This window comes from Prunus avium, chromosome 8, assembly GCF_965620075.1.
Source record: "Prunus avium chromosome 8, drPruAviu1.hap1.1, whole genome shotgun sequence".
NCBI classification, from domain to species: Eukaryota; Viridiplantae; Streptophyta; class Magnoliopsida; order Rosales; family Rosaceae; genus Prunus; species Prunus avium.
This window is the reverse complement of record NC_142291.1, coordinates 335700-352402: the sequence shown is the minus strand read 5'-3', so window position 1 is coordinate 352402 and position 16703 is coordinate 335700. Positions and strand designations below refer to the sequence as shown.

The 16703-nt window shown below is 37.9% G+C and overlaps 2 protein-coding genes and 1 long non-coding RNA gene across 4 annotated transcripts; 2 read left to right on the top strand and 1 right to left on the bottom strand.

The window, feature by feature from the left end:
* The first annotated feature begins 2514 nt into the window (after positions 1 to 2514).
* On the top strand, positions 2515 to 7360 carry GDPD4 (PLC-like phosphodiesterases superfamily protein). Its single transcript, XM_021957217.2, has 9 exons — positions 2515 to 2723; positions 3342 to 3428; positions 3654 to 3751; positions 4315 to 4375; positions 4535 to 4615; positions 4749 to 4841; positions 5090 to 5179; positions 6701 to 6828; positions 6922 to 7360. Exons 1-9 carry the CDS (start codon positions 2538 to 2540, stop codon positions 7088 to 7090), a joined length of 993 nt encoding a protein of 330 aa, XP_021812909.2. The 5' UTR covers positions 2515 to 2537; the 3' UTR covers positions 7091 to 7360.
* An 805-nt stretch (positions 7361 to 8165) lies between these two features.
* Positions 8166 to 10721, top strand: LOC110755945 (E3 ubiquitin-protein ligase). 2 transcript variants are annotated; one of them, XM_021957271.2, is made up of 6 exons: positions 8166 to 8584; positions 8856 to 8926; positions 9228 to 9333; positions 9590 to 9722; positions 9822 to 9968; positions 10571 to 10721. In XM_021957271.2, exons 1-6 carry the CDS (start codon positions 8514 to 8516, stop codon positions 10592 to 10594), a joined length of 552 nt encoding a protein of 183 aa, XP_021812963.1. In that variant the 5' UTR covers positions 8166 to 8513; the 3' UTR covers positions 10595 to 10721. The 2 variants fall into 2 exon arrangements, with proteins under 2 accessions (XP_021812963.1, XP_021812964.1); XM_021957272.2 differs by lacking the exon at positions 10571 to 10721 and adding an exon at positions 10233 to 10562 and having other exon boundaries at positions 8170 to 8584.
* Positions 10722 to 10857: 136 nt separating this feature from the next.
* LOC148291065 (uncharacterized) lies at positions 10858 to 12817 on the bottom strand. Its single transcript, XR_015826618.1, has 3 exons — positions 12648 to 12817; positions 12074 to 12141; positions 10858 to 11384 (listed from the first exon to the last, which is right to left on the bottom strand). It is a non-coding gene; the product is annotated as an uncharacterized LOC148291065 (long non-coding RNA).
* Positions 12818 to 16703: the final 3886 nt, after the last annotated feature.

The following is a 16703-nucleotide window of genomic DNA, read 5'->3' as shown; positions in this document are numbered from 1 at the left end:
GTTAGAAATGGTTAAAAAATAAGGCCATATCGGTCATTAAAATAAAATGGTTTTTTTTATCACAAATGGTCCTTTACTTTTACGAAATGATCACGAATGGTCCTTGGGGTTCTTTTGTGACATTAATAGTGTGGGGGTCTTTTTGTTCCAGCAGCCTTTGTGACATTAATAGTGTGGGGGTTTTTTTGTTCCAGCAGCCTGACGAATGGGCTTGGGCTGCTGTAAGAGGAAAGCGAACAAAAGAACCTCTTGAAACCTGAGTTCGAGCAGCAGACTCCCAAAAGAATTTTTAAAAGACTTCCTGAAGCCTTAGAAAAATACGTTTGGGTTCTTTTCATTAATGACCAGAAGAACGTATTAAATTCGTTGATGACTTAGCGTGAGGAGCTTGTGGCATGGGAGCTAAGCTTTCACGAGTTTAGCAATTTGAGAGAGAGAGAGCAAGGCATGAGCTTCCTACAGAGGACAGAAATTAAGACTAGGGCAGAGGAAAATTAGAAGGATTTTATCTTAGGGAAAGAGGAAAACAATGGAGGAAGAAGATTGGGTAGCTTGAGTAAGTTTCAGATTGCTTGACAAAGCTTGGTCGAGCTCTGAAAACTGGGTTGGTTTTCTGGGTAGCTAAGGTCCTCTTTTATAGCCACGAAGAACCCTAATTTTGGCTTAGTTTTTCCCCATCTTTCATTGTTTCGTCCCACTATAACTTCTTTGGTGAATTTCTCCCTTTCAAAGCGCATGGGTAAGGAACCCTTCATGGTTCCAAGGGTTTGACGCAGCTGGACCTCCCCCATGAGGGTGAGGCACCACCTGCTTTTCTTATCAGTTTTCAAGATGGAACTCACAGAGGAAAAGAGAGATGGAGGGAGTTGTTTGTCCACTGGGTATTTCTCCTACATACATGGGTTTCCTTTGGTTCTTGCGATGGTTCCTTGTTGCTCACATGGGAGTTCTGATATGGGTGGAGCTCGATGTTGAATTTCTTATGAAACATTGGGCTGGGCTTCGTGTATAGCATTGGGGTTATTGATGTTCTTCTTTCCAGCGGCCCGCATGCTTTCGTCCAGCTGCTGGAAGTAGCTTATTTGTTTTTGGGCATTCTAACTACCGTGGATTTTCCTAAGTACTACAGCAGCCTATGGGATATTCTCCTAAGGCATTGGACCCCATTCTTCTCTCTGATACTAACCCATGTATTTGGGCCCGGGGAATGGGCCTGAGTTTTAGTGCCCCAAAGTGGCCTAAAACTTCCATTCCTCGGTCCCTCAATGGGCCCCGTGAGCGCTCGTACCCGTCCATACCACAACCTTCTCAGCAAGCCCAGGATAATTACGTGGCTTGGGCCCACTTGAGCTTGTAGCATGGCATGATGGCATCGCGTGTTGATGTGTCGCGCTTGTGCCCGAGTTTTATTGCACCATATTAAACCAATATCGAATTAAATGGCACCGGATAGGTTTATGGGTGCGAATTTATGAAGCCGTTGCGTTTTTGGCATGCTTGCTTGGCGTGATGCGTGGCCCATGGCTCTGTGTAGGCGTATCCTACAATTTCCATTATGCCCCAATCGGGTTTCTTTTGCAATTAATCATTTGCGCTGGCCCGAGAATAAGCTTGGACCTAGACCCCTGGATTTTTGGGCCTAAAAAAATAGTCCTTAACGTTTGGACTTTTTATCACAAATGGCCCCTGCCGTAAAAAATTATGTTAAATGTATGATATGGAAGATAAGTGGATCCCACATGTCCAATCACATCATGACATGTAGATTAAATAAATAAATAAATATTTTTTTGATGAATTTCCATTAAAAAACCATTTAGCCTCTCTCTCTCTCTCTCTCTCTCTCTCTCTCTCTACGTGGGTCGCCGAGAGAATAAGAAACTGTTCTCGAAGCTTGTCATGTGCTTCTTCTAGATGTCCGAACTGCTCCTTCTTCCATTTTAGCTGATCTTGAACCTTCTGATTGTCCTCCTCTAGTTTGAGTATCACATCATCTCTCTCTCTTAGTTCTTTGGGTGCATTAGCTTTCTTCTCTGCTTCAGAAAATTTCTTCTGTGAAACTGATAGACAGCCTTTAAGGCCTTCAATCTCTTCTCTATATGCACGGATTATTTTCTCTTGATCCATTTTCTTCTCATTTGCTTCAATTTCTCTACAATTCATCCAAGGCTTTTCTTGGTCTTTGTCTATTTGAAGAAGATGATGAACTTAAGCTTGAACTTGGTTTTCGGAATTGAAAAACTTGAAGAGTAGAGAGAGAGAGATAGGCTAAATGGTTTTTTAATGGATTTTCATCAAAAAAATATTTATTTATTTATTTAATCCAAATATCATGATGTGATTAGATATGTGGGCTCCACTTATTTTCCACATCATAAATTTAACAGAATTTTTTACGGCAGGGACCATTTGTGATAAAAAGTCCAAACGTTAAGGATTATTAGTGTCACAAAAAACCCTTGAGGTGATAATTTCGTAAACATCAGTAACCATTTGTGATAAAAAGCCTCGCTCTTTCACTTGAGTGGTCATTCCAAATGGCGATCTCAACGAGACTGGGAAGGCGACTATCCCTCCAGCAGAGGCAGCAGCGGTTTGGGTTTGGAGCCTTTATCTTCAGATTTTCGTCAAAGAGAGTATTTCGTGCGATTCTCATAAGTCTCGCCTTCATCGCTTTTGTCCCTCCCATTTTCTTCTTCTTCAAGCTCAAACGCTTTCACCAGGTAAGCTCTTTTTCTTTTACACTCTATACGTTTTCTTTGTACTAATATGAAAAGACCCATAAGCTAATTTTGACATTTTCATTCATAGATGTTTGTGTTTATGCTCAAGCGCATATGTATACTGTATGTATCTATGAGTTTATTGTTTTCTTAAAGCTGAGAATGTTGGATTTGATGGGGGCTGAATGGCTGAAAACAATTTATGTGGGCGGTCGCAATTTGTTGAAATAATGGCTTTGGCTTAATTGATTTGAGCAAAGTGGCAGTATCTTTCATTTGGGTTACTCAACGTCTTAGAAAAGACAAGGAGTTCTTAAATTTATATTTGTCTTTTGATTTAATAGATGTTCTCTTTTTTTGCATTTCTTGGATTAATTTTTGGGTGTTCGATTCTAGTTAAGTAGATTGTGACGGCATCAAACTGATTGATGCATTCTTTCATGGCTGGGCATATCAAGTTGTGTAATGTAGTAATGGTGCATGCTTATAAATGGAAACAAAAATTCTCTTATATTCATCGAGAAAAATGCGGCATTTTACTTAGATAATTCGTAGAACTTATAATATTTTTCATTGTAGACTCAAATATTTACTTTGTAAGTTTCAATTTTTCTACAGACGCAGTTAAGAAAGTGTGGCTGGCTAAATGAGCCTCCTCTTGTGTGTGCGCATGGGGGTGACTCAAGTAAGGCCTTCCCTAACACGGTAGGCTCACAATCTTAATTAATTAATTTAGTTGGTTGGGTAATTTAGTATTCAGTATTGTCCAACAAAACTTTAGTGACTAAAAGTTTTGGCCTGACTTGGGGCATAGCTTGGGTTCACCCTCCCCAAGTTAAAGTTCTGACTGTTGAGTTCCCTGCCCCTTCTCGCTCTCTCTCTCTCTCTCTCTCTCTCTCATGATGTTATTATTTGTTCACAACTAAACAGATGGCTGCATATCATTTTGCTCTTCATTCTCAAGTAGACTGCATTGAGATTGATGTTTCTCGTTCTTTGGATGGAGTTCTGCTTGCGCTCCATGACAGGTACATTGGTTCACATAATGTTCATAATTTTACTCCTTATCTAGTGATTGTCATCTTACACTATTCGACTACCTTATTGTTAACAATTGCTTTCAAATAACTTTTCTTTTGTGAACAACAAGAAATCTACGATGAACTTTCTGTTATCATTTTATTATGTAATAACACACTAGATGACTGTCCTAGAGTCCACACCACACAGATCATTAATCCATGTGATTTCATGAACATAAGAAAAAATGAAATTGAGAAGTTTATGCACCTTAGTCATGAAGTTTCAATGTTAAAATGCACACAGTTTTTGCACCTTAATAATCAAATGCTTGTCATTGATCATCCTGATGTTTAAAGTGTAGTTGTAACTAAGCAAACCAACAAAATGAAGCTTGTGTTTGAATGTTCACAGCCAACTCGAATTCTGAGGATTTAGGTATTATTGGATCTCTGAAATGACATCAAAATACTATGTCAACTAAAAGTTTGATCATATTATTTTAGGTTCTGTTGGAGTATCATTCGTTAGAATTGTATTTGTAGATTTGATTCTCAAATTACACAGGCAGGGATTTGCAGCGGTTAACTGGAAACAATGCTTCTAAGGTTGGGTACTTAAGTATGAAAGAGGTGAATTTTCTTTGCTATCTGGCTTTCTTGTAAAATATGATATACAATCTTTCTATACTGGCTTTCTTTAGAACATTATATTGTCTGTATTTTTAAATTATATTGTTAGGTATTTGTGATAATGTTGATTGAGAATATATATTTAGTTTGTGGTTGTAGATAAAAGATCTTGGTTCTGTGCATCAATCTGCAAGGAAGTTCCCAGATGAAAATGTTCCTACAATTGAAGAGGCTTTGGAGGTATCTTTCATGAACTCCTTTTATGCTCTCTCAATGATAGTTTTGAATCTTTGCAAATGATCCTTTTGGTGTGCCCTAGCAGCTGCCTCTGTCCCAAATTGCTCTTTGACTATGATTCTGAATATTGTTGCAGGTAATTTCAAGTTCAGTCCGGCAGGTGATTCTAGATATAAAGGTCGGGCCTCCATCATGGGAAAAAGGGCTTGCAAGTGATATTCTTTCTGTTGTAAGTTTTCTTTTTTGCTTCGTTTTCCCACCCTTGTTTATTCTATATCTTTAAATCATTAAAATCACAATTTACTCGTAAAAAGGTCCAAAACATAGTCAACATCTACATGTTCACGGAAGTCATAGGAAATTTTATCTTTATTATTTATTATTGCTACCTTATTGTTATTGTTATTCACACACATGTAATATCAATTGACATGGCTTTCCAAGTTGCCTCAAGCTTCTCAATGAAACTTTTTCCAGGTTAAGAGGATGCAGTGTAAGAATTGCCTAGTATGGGCTAAAAGTGACAATTTAGCAAGGGATGTAATCAAACTATCATCAGATGTCACGGTAACTAGCAACATACAATTTCATTTTTTTTCGGGTCTCTTGCATGATTTCTCAGAGACATGTTTGAATATAAGGTATGATTCGGTTTGTGTTCATTGCTGAATTTGATTAGTTGAGGGACTTTGATCTCAAGAGGGTGGTTTCCGTACATGCATAATTTTGATCAAGCTGTCGGTTCCTTTTAGCTGCAAGCATCGTATCTCTTGAGTAGCAGGAGTCTACATGTAAAATTAGTTTTCTTTTAAAAATGTTTGTTTTCCTTAAAAGATATAGAATTCTTTAATTGTTCTTTTCTTTTTCTTTTTCTTTTTAAAGCGCCTGAAGGTTTATTTCTCTTTTATTTTTATTTTTGTGCATTACTTCCAAACTTGTGAGCCATACACTTAAGGTTCGCCACTTGGTCCATGTGGCCTTGTGAGTGTAGAGTCGTAGACATACCTCTGATTGGAGCACCTTCAACAAAGAAAGTAAATATGTTTGTGTGTGTGTATAGTTTTATTTTTTAGTTGAATAATCCAAACTGAAGTAACCATGATAGGAAATATCACTATGTGTGGTTCACCGCAAAAAAGCACATATCATGTTTACTTTGTGAACCAGATATATTTACATATCTAGCAATTGTGAAGACCCTCTTCATATCAAAATAGTAAAATAATAGCAAGAGTTTGAGATTGCTCGTCATTACCCTCCGCTAGTCATGACTTCTGTTGACAAATGTAAACACTTGTGGCCAGATTTTGAGAAGATGAAGCTGACAGGAGGAAGTGATTATTAATATTATTTTTCTGTTTTCTGAAGTTTTCTTCTCCCTTCTGGGTCATTATGTTTGATTGGGTCTCTAAACTTCTGGATCTAGCAATTTCTCTGGAACCATCTGCATAAGCCCTTTTCTTACTAACCAGTCAGTTCTATTTTGTTTTTTAAGGAATACAATGACTTTTGTCTCATATAGTAGATTGAATTTAATGACTGTCTATTGGGTCTCTAAACTTATGAACCTATCATTACCATGAACCATTTGCATAAGCCCCCCCTTTTTTTTACTAACCAGGTCAGTTCAATTTTTATTTTTTAAGCAATATGATGACCTTTTTCTTATGTAAATTGATTTAATCACTGTGTTAGTTAGCTTGTAGGGTGTCATTTTTAACCCCTTTCTTTCTCATCGACCTGTTTTTGTTATTGTATATGAAATTCTTGGTATAAAAGACCAAAATTCAAACAAGCTGCACCTTTTCTGTATGAGTGGCAGAAGAACTTGCCTCCTGTTTTTAGATCTTCAAAGATAAACCTGATGTACAGCACTATCGTCAGCCCAAAACCGCTTGGTCCAGTGCAAATACTTTAGTCTTTAAACACATTACTAGTTTTGAGTTTGCAGGATCTTTTGTTTCAGTTTGTTGTTGCATGTCCCTGCACCTGTGGAGCTGAATCAATGAAATTGTTTGCAGTCTCGCACTATGATATAAACTGTCAGTGAACAAAATTTGAGTTAGTGTTTGCCTTATGATGATGCAGGTCGGGTACATTGTTATGATTGATCCGTCTACCAGGGCGAGAACCAACTTACTGAGGATGAAAGGTGCTGGCGTCGTTGGTGTATACCACCCATTGATTGATGAGACACTTGTGAGAATTCTACATGGGTATGACTTTGACTTGAGGAATAAGCATTATGGTACCTAGAGTATATGCATCTTATGAGATTTCATGCTTTTATTATGTCTGGGTTTTAACAGGAGAAAGAAGAAAGTATATGCGTGGACTGTTGATGATATGGATTCCATGCAAGAAATGTTGTATGAGCGTGTTGATGCCATTGTTACAAGCAACCCCACAATGCTTCAAGGTCTAATGCAAGATATCAGAACAGAGTGTCTGGAGCACGGTTTCTCATTATCAGAATGATATCCATTTATTTCCAAGTAGACTTGTACTTTTCTGGAAATCGGTATTCCACATTTTTTAAAATCTGAAGATATCAGGTCACTAACAAAAAATAAGGAAAGAAATCTGAAGATATTACTGTACACAGAGATTGTTAAGTAGTTGGTTCCTGTACTCAAAGGTCCTGAGATAGATTTGATGCTGAAAAAGAAGCATATGATAGAATGAATACTGTACGATCGTTTTGGTAAAAGATTATTATGGCCGATAAGGATAAGGCATTGATTTAAATCGTGGTTGCCCATTTTGACTGAAACTAGGATTTTGTTACTTTTGACTTTGAGTTGTTATGATCCTTTAATTGACTATTGCACTAGTTGAAGTGCACACCCACAATGCTTTGCCGACACCACACCCTCAACAACACGTCTCACCATTGAGAAAAACTTGTATATCAGGGGAATAATACTGTTTTGTTATCCCTAACTAATTAGGTTCTGCTAGGATTGATAAGGATTCTGTATAGGATTGCCAAACAATACTATTCCTGTTACATGCAAGTTCTTCTACTCACGATGGGATGCCGTTGTCCACCCCACAATTAACCCCACACCACCTTCCTCAAACCCATGTACCGTTCATTTGAGCTATCTATATGTTGTTGCTAGCCCCATTCTGGTGGTATAACTCTGTTGCATTCTATATATTGTTAGAAATATCTTACCGTTTATATAAAAATGAAATCGAACAAATGAGTAAACTAGTACAAGTACAAAATTGCCATTGAAACGACATTATATAACTAAACTATACAATGTCTGTGTTTAAATAATGAATTATAGAATCCCACATCCAACCTCCACGTTGCTTTTCGGGACAGAGCATTCCAAGGAGGTACTTGTCATCAGCTGAGGGAAAATATCCTCTGCATTTCGTACACTTTCACTCACAAAAACACCGATTTGTCAAGAGTCCACGCAGACATTTCGTGACGTTGCTCAACGCCATACGCTGCAGGAGGCGTAAGTACCTTAAGCGTATACCGCAGCGGATAGAAACTCAATACTTCCCATGCGAGATCTCCTCTCAACACAAACTTTACTTTTTCTTTCTATTATTTGGTCTGTCTGTGTCTGATAGAGGAGCGTCTGTCTATCTGAATTCTCAACACAACGAAAACCCAACCACAAAAAATCTCTCTGGTTTCAGAAATTCAGATCCAAATTTTCAATTTCAATTAAATAAATCAAAACGTGGGAAACCAAAAGAGGACAGTCAGACTCAAGATCCAAGACATCGCCATTCATTTCTTTTTGTTTTTCCATTTCTCTGCATTCCCAAGTTCATATCCAAAGCTTTCCTTTCTTGACAAAACCCCTAAATCAATTCCCAGCATTCTAGTTTCACGGTAAGAGTACAATAAGAATCAGTCGAAATTTCTCCGATGGCTAATAACGGGTTGTCCATTTGGTTCAAAAAGAAGGTCGTTGATCCTCTCCACGAAATCCTCCGCAGGTACTCTCTTTCAGATTCAGTTTTTGCTATCTTTTTTTGCTCAAGAATTTCTTTTATTTCTCTAAATAATTATTGCCTACCAATCTTCCAATGGATATTGTGCATTTTGATTCTTATGTTAATGATTTGATTGGAAAAATGGTAATGCAATAAGGTAGTTTCTTATTGCTTTGCTGTGAACGTTCGAAACGAAATTGCGTATTTTTCTTCTTTGTCATTATTGTTAATCTTATTACAAAACACTAAATTTTTATTTCATTATGATATGAAGGGGTGCCGAACCTAAGCTGTTGGCGTTCTCTGCAGCTCTTGGCATTACCTTGGGAGTATTCCCAATATGTGGTATGGCTCTTGCTTCTGAATTTAGTTTCAATACAGTCTAGTCATTGTTCAAAGTGTTTTCAGAGTTTTATCATGCAGCACAAAGAACAGAAAGGAATTACAATCTGAGATTTAAACATGCGGGAAGGTTCATTTAGGAAAATGTAGGCTGGATATAATGTGGAGGATGTTGTTATTATTCCCCCTTTGTAGTTATAATGAATTGTTTAATTGTGGAGATTTATCAGTAGTTGAGTTTATGTTGGATTCTCAAAATGTTAATAAATACACGACCTCATATTAGCTAATGTTTCATTAACAGGGACAACTGTGATTCTGTGTGGGATGGCTATTGCATCGCTGGGGTCGCATTGCCATGCTCCAACTGTGATGCTGACTAATGTCCTTGCTACACCGATAGAACTGAGGTACTTTTGCGTTTATCTAAGGGTCTTGTAGTATGAATACATTTATGTTCTGCCAGTACATGCGCCCATTGATCTCGTACTTGGTACATTGTTTCTTCTGTAGTCTGTTGATATAGGCCATAGAGAATAGAAACAACATGTTATAGTGCCTAAAAGAACTTCTCTTACAGCTTTCAGTTTCTCTTGTATCATTCATTTTACGTTTAATGCTACATATATGATTGTATTTCTGATTGCTTTTTTGTTTGCTGTCAAGTTTAATTGTACCTTTCTTGCGCTTTGGTGAAATTATTTCCGGTGGAGATCATTTTCCTTTAACTTCTGATGCTTTCAAGAAAGTTTTAACTGGCCAAGCTTCGCGTGAGGTCTTATTAAGTATTGCGCATGCGGTAGGTTGCCAACTTAACATCTTGTAATCATAACTCTCTCTCTGTCTTGCTATTTATGTTTATGAACCCTTCATGTCTAACTTGTATCAATTTTTGCAGTTGTTGGGATGGCTCGTTGCTGCTCCTTTAATTTTTGCCGCACTGTACATACTCTTTCTACCGTGTTTTAAGGTGTTGGTTCCCAAGTTCAGCACTGTTCCTTTAAGCCCAAAGAAAGCACTTTCACCCACAGAAGTCAGGCCTAAGGTAAGAGATGCCTGATTAACATTGTAATAACCGCGCAGTTACTTGTTGTGCCATAAACAGGGTACTTTGTTTCACATGTTTCTGACATTAATAATGACACCTGTACATAGAATATCACTGAAACTTTTCTCACTGTGCCCTCTGTGTGTATAAGTATGATGCTTTATGATGTTGTATTCATATTTTAACCAAGGTAGCTTCTGGACAGAAGAAGTCCATGAAAGTCTGATGATGATCGATTAATATATATTATATATATGACAGGAAAACTGATGCATGTCATGTCTCTCTATTGAACTGCATCATCGGATGTATTGCTGTTCAAGACACCTCATTCATCGAATGGGTTATTGAAATATGTGTATTTTCGGTGGGGACACAAGCTGCAATTTCAATTTGTTTCAGGATTGAGCGATATTGCAATATAAATAAATAAAGTCTTTTTTTCAAATAAAAGTTTAGATGATCAAGGAACTGTTACTTCCAAAGGATTAGGATACTGCCTGTTTTCTACTCACATCCCTTTTGTTTTTTTGGTGCCTTTGACAAGTTATTTGTTGGGATCATTTAAGTAAATACCAGAATTTTTGGCTATCTTACAGTGTTGCTTGCAAGGAGGAGGCTGAGTTGACAATGGATTAGTTGGAAGAGCAACTTTTTTGTGTTGGGAAGAAAACAGCTTAGATTTTGTAGAATAGGCTTGCTCTTAGGAGATGAACATATCGTAATTCTTACTAATGAACTTAAAAGCAAGCCATTTTGTCGACTCGCTCACGATGTTCTGTGGTAAAGCTTGTAGCACTGCTTGGACGATGGTTGCCAGTTGTTCAGGATCCATATTCTTGGTGTGGTCGTGCACAAACTTTTAAACAATGGCTTATCAACAGGAGAAAGAACTGTGACAAACGACAATTTGAGAAAAGGAGGGTTGGGTGTTTTTGAAAAATAACTTTATTTTTTTCATAAAACATTTTGTAAAAATTTTGTTCAGAATCTTTTGAAAACAAAGTTTTGCTCTTATATCATTTTTCTGTCAAGCCCTAAAATCGGGATATGTGACAACGACACGTACCTTGAGGATCTCGAAAATATAATATCCAAATTTCTGGAGTTGTACTCACAAGATTCTCAAAATACGTTAAGTCCTTTATTTAATTAAAATGGAACAAAAATTTATTATAGAGAAACCAACTCCAGTGGTTGTGAATAGTGCCAGAAATGTCGAAAGTTATTTTACGAACTAAAAATTAAAATACACGCCAACCCATTCTTTATTTATAAACATAGGAGGGACATGAACAAGCACACTTGACTCCAAGGAGAGGAAATCACGACATGTCGAAGATGGACAAGGAACAAGAACAAGTTGTTGACAGGTCCCGAAAAAACAATAAGGTGACGCTCAAGGATTTTGATCTACAAGGAAAAGTAGGGGTGAGCATCACATACGTTCATCTGCCCAATAGGGAGGCTCCCAGCCAAGTTTGAAAATAGAATAGCGAAAAATAATACAATATTGTTTAAGAAAAACAAATTTAAAGAGTGCACAACACAAACTATTTTCATATAAATATAGGATCCAAAAACAGTTGGCATGCTCACACAACTTTCACAAACGTTTTTTGGTACCCACAATATGCTTGTTTGACGACTAATCCCTATAGGCCAACTACCCCTACCAAAAAAAATATATATTAACAACTTACTTGGTACAATAGCGAGAGTATCTATTTATCGGCTATACCCCTACCAAAAAAAAAATATATTAACAACTTACTTGGTACAATAGCGAGAGTATCTATTTATCGGCTACACTACTTCAACTAGACCTCACGCGTAGGGTATTGGAAAAGTTGGTCTGTGTAGCCCCTCCGAAGGTTTAGGGGATCGAAACCCAGGGAAGTCGCTATACCCCATTAACCCTCAAGTCATCGAGGATAATGCCCGTATAAGTATACCCTTCAAAACTTTGGAAAAATCCAAACCCAAGTATCCATAAAGCCATGCACATATGGCATCCAAAATCAATGCAGCTTTTGCATACAACAATATTTACTATGTCATACATACACTAAAAATACAAGCCCGAGAGTGAGTACCCTTACCTGGAATCCAAAGCTCAAACTTAACTTGCCCTCTACGCCTTCGAACTCAACCTACCTTTCCTGGGAAACTGAGTCCTAGTCCAACATTTAAAAATGTTACTAAAAATTCATGATTTGGACTTAAGTCCTTATACTTGTGTTTATTTCACTTTGGTCCTTATATCTATTTTAATTGCACTTTGGTCCTTTAATTTTGTCCCAATTGTTATTAGGTCCTCATATTGCCCAATAATTGCATAGGTCCTTCAAGTCTCAAGTAATTGTAATACGATCCAAAATGTCCAAATATTCTAATATTGTTCATACATCTAGACTAGAGGAAATACGTATAATTCGGTCCAGTAATAATAGTCCAAGGAAAATGGAAAATAGGTCCATAAGAATGTTTTGATTAGAATTCAAACAGGCAGAGTAACGGCATAAGGGTCCAATTTTAGGAATAACTTAGAAAATTACACAATTTAAAAAAATATAATTAATTGAATTTAACAATTTTAAATTGGGCAGAATACACTTTAGAAAGGAAATATGAAATTTGAAATGACTAAAAGACAAAGTAGGGGAGAGAAATTACCTCAGTAAAATACTATGACTGAATAGTAACCCGAGTGAAGATGACACGAAACAATGAATAGTAGACACGACGAGCGATTTCAGGTACGAATAGTGGTTTCATATGAACAGTAACTTTGAAGAATATCAAAATAGTGACTTTAATGGTGGAGGAGGAGAGGAAGGGAGGGAGGAAGGTTTTGGAGAGTTTTTGGTGTGAAAAAAATGGGAGGAAATGGGTATTTATAGAATACCCAAATAGTTCAGATCAATTTAAATATTTAATTCGAAGGTCTAGATTGAAAGTTGAGTTTCGGTAACATATGGGAAGGAGCATAGTAGTTCATAGATGGATGGTCCAGATGCATTCCCAACTACCTATCTAATGGGCCAAATCAAATCAGAACTCTTTGATTTGATCCTACGATTCTGATCTAATCCTAGAATAAATCAACGGTCTATATTAAACGAGTTCACGAAATAGTATCGTAAAACCTATTTGTATCTCAAAAAAATATATGAACTCAATCATCGATGGACCAACCAATCACAAGCTGCCATGTGGCGGTTACTATTCTGATTTTCTTATTTTCCAACTTTGAAAATTCACCAAAAATACCTCCGAGTTTAGAAAAATTCTCCAAAAAATACCACAGGCTCATATTGATGTCTACTAATTTTCTATGATTGTGCAATTATCTCAAATTGGATCGTGCAATTAATATTGTGAGCGTAATAATATTCTAGAATTTTTCAAGGGCTCACATTTATGACATTTTATCTAAGGTTAATGCGAACTTATCATTGCTTGATGTGATTAGGAACATGCGAGCGTTTCCAAAGTTCTTTAAGGAGTTAAATACTTACAAGCGTAAGTATGAACCTTATGAAAGGTGACGGTTGCAGAAGCAGTAAGCGCAGTGCTATAAAGGAAGCTTCCACCCAAGCACAAGGATCCATGGAATTTTACTATTAATATTACTGTTGGTGATACAAAAGTGGGAAAGGCCATGCTTGATTTAGGAGCTAGTATTAATTTAATGCCTTATTCTATTTTTCTTTAGTTAGGTTTGGGTGATTTAAAACCGACTACGATGTCTCTACAATTTGCATATCGTTCAATTAAATATCCAATAAGCATTGTTGAAGACGTATTAATCCAAGTTGATAAATTATTAATTCCTACTAATTTTGTGATTTTAGATATGGAAAATGCACCTTTGCATGACCGAGACTTGCCTATTTTGCTGGGACGCCCATTCATGGCTACAACCAATACAATAATTGATGTGAAGGATGGCAAGCTCACCATCACAGTCCTAAACGAAACTGTAGAATATAAAGTGTTTGATTCATGTCATATCCTTCAAATTCTTTTGAATGTTTTACAATTGATGCTTTAGATGGGAAGATGCAAGTGAGTGACTTGGATGAGCTCCAGAATGAAGCCTATGAGCATGAGAACATCTGTAAGGAAAGAACCAGGCTCTATCATGATACAGTTATTCCTGTCCACCTCAATTCTCTGGTGGACCAGAAAACCAAGGAAATTCTCGGCCGTAACGCCAAATGCCCATTTCTTAGAATTCATCTTTAGTCCGTACGTTCACATCCCCTTGAATGTGCGTAGAAGATCTTCCGTATGACTAGCACTAGATGTTGATTTGACCACGACATCATCAATATATACCTCGACAGTATGGCTGATTAGGTCGTGGAAAATGAGATTCATGGCTTGTTGGTATGTTGCTCCAGCATTTTTGAGCAAGAATGGCATGACAACCCATTCATAAGTCCTAATAACAGCTGGGCATCTAAACGCCATTTTGTGAACATCCTCCTCAACGATAATTATGTGATTGTATCTGGCATGGCCGTCCATGAAGGAAAGAAGCTCATGCTTCGAAGCTCTATCCACAAAAGGCATCGAATACTCGTCATTTGGGGTAGCTAAGTTCATATTGCAATAATTCATAATCCTGACATCTCGTGGTAACGCCAAACAAATTAGTCCTTGTATTCATGAAGTAAACTTACAACTTGCTCGCTCAACTTAGAACTCAAAGTGTGCTAGCAAAAAAGAGGTTGTGTGTAGGCCTGGGTTCCTACATTGATCTCAATTAATGGATCTTAAACCCTGGGGCAACTATCCTTCATCTCAGCTGGGGCTGGATCGAGGTCTTCAATGTTCAAAACTTCGCGATCTCCAGCTTCTTGTAAAAACTTGATTAGATTCACGGCCGAGTTCGGTTGTAGTGATTCTTAGGCCCAATACTCAAGCAGTCGCTGCATCAAGTCGACGATTGCGGCTGCTCCTTCTTCCCTTGTTGTGGTGTCACTCTATAAAAACTTGTTAAGTCTATCAACACCTCGCGCGCCGAGTCCTAATAAACATTTTTGGTTCCTAATTCAAGAACCTTCTAGACTGAGATTCTTAAGGGTCGACCACTTGCATTGTGTCCAATCAAAGTGATCCAGCCAACGTCATTGTCATATATCTCAGCCTGTCATGAAAGAATATCAAATGGCTTGTTGTCAGCCAGGTGAATTGACACCTTCTTGTCGTCCCAAAAGAAGAACAGTTGAAAAAGCGAGGAAGGCATGCAATTCACTTGATGGATCCAATCTCGGCCTAGTAGCATGTTGTAATTGACATGCGAGTCTACAACATAGAAGGCCGATATTCGTGTATGATTGGCCACGGTTATCTTTAACGACAACACTCATTTGGTATTGGATTTGTCGCCGATGAAGCTACTCATAGTGACCCCACTTGGGATAAGGTCTTTCTCTATTTTGATCAGTTTCCTCATCATCGAACATGGGAGAATATTGACCATGGCTCCATAATCAACAAAATTTTTGTACAATTGTGTCTCCTCGACCTGGGCCGTGATATACAATGGCTTGAGATGATGATGTCTGTTCGGCTCATCCATGGGGATTATCTCCTTTAAAGCCACTGCAAGGAGATCCTTCGGTGATCTTGGTATGGAACTTGTCCTGCCTTCATATACATCACCATTAAGATAGCTGACTTGACCTTCGAGTGCTAGGAATTCATAAGGCAAAATCATCACTATGCTGATGTCCACTTTGTCTAAAATTGAGGGGTTGTCAACTTCGGCCACGTCTCACTCTACAAGAAAAGAATGCAGCTCGTCTGGTTCGGCCGCTTGGAGATCCTTGGTCGAGTCCCTTTCGACTGAATCTATTTCTTCCATTTCAAGTTGATATTTCGTCTCCTCGAGCAAAGGATCTTTGACCTTATCGGGTTTTGCAACCGAACATGATTGGCCGAACTCTCCGTTAGTGGTGATTCATCTTCCCTTATTGATTCGTCAGCCGAGTTCGGCCGTTCATCTACTTTCTTCATAGTTTATTTAGCTTCTCGCTCTAAAACCTTTAAAGCTTCGAACCAAGAATCTTTAGCTTCTAAGTACTCATCTATCCTTTTGACCCAAATCTTTTCTTCAAAGGTTAAGCCGAGAAGGGCGTCGGCCAAGGCCATTGAAAAATATTGTTGTAGGAAAGCCAAATCCCTTGCAGTGATTAGGGCCTTGGTTTTCAGCCTTTTCATATCAGGTTGATATGACGAAAAACCTTTGGCCTTGGCCTCGAGGTTTGCTTAATAGAGGGCCTAATTTGATAGGTCTATGCTCTTGATGATCAGAAGTTGTTCGGCCTGTGGATTTTTAAGGGCCATCTCAACAATCTTTTAGCATTCTTGGATCATGCTGTAGAGATTGGTAGCCAAATATCTTTTGTGAAATTCCTTTAGAAATCCAAGCCGGTTTGAGAGAAAGGGAAAACGTGGATTGCATAATTTACGTCCGAGTTTGGATGGGCCTCTGGTTCTTATCGGTCAAGCAACGATTTTTTGGCTGAGTTCTCAGCCAATTTTTCCACTTCTTTGGCAGGACTTGTGTGCTGCTTCTCACATTTGTTTCTTTGGCTAGGGCCTGGTCAGCCTTGGCCAATTGCACCTGCCTCGGTAGTCTTCTAAGCTGTGTTTTAGTCAGAACCTCACATCTTCCTTCCATCGCAGTATTCTGATTCCAACAGTTGTCATGAACCA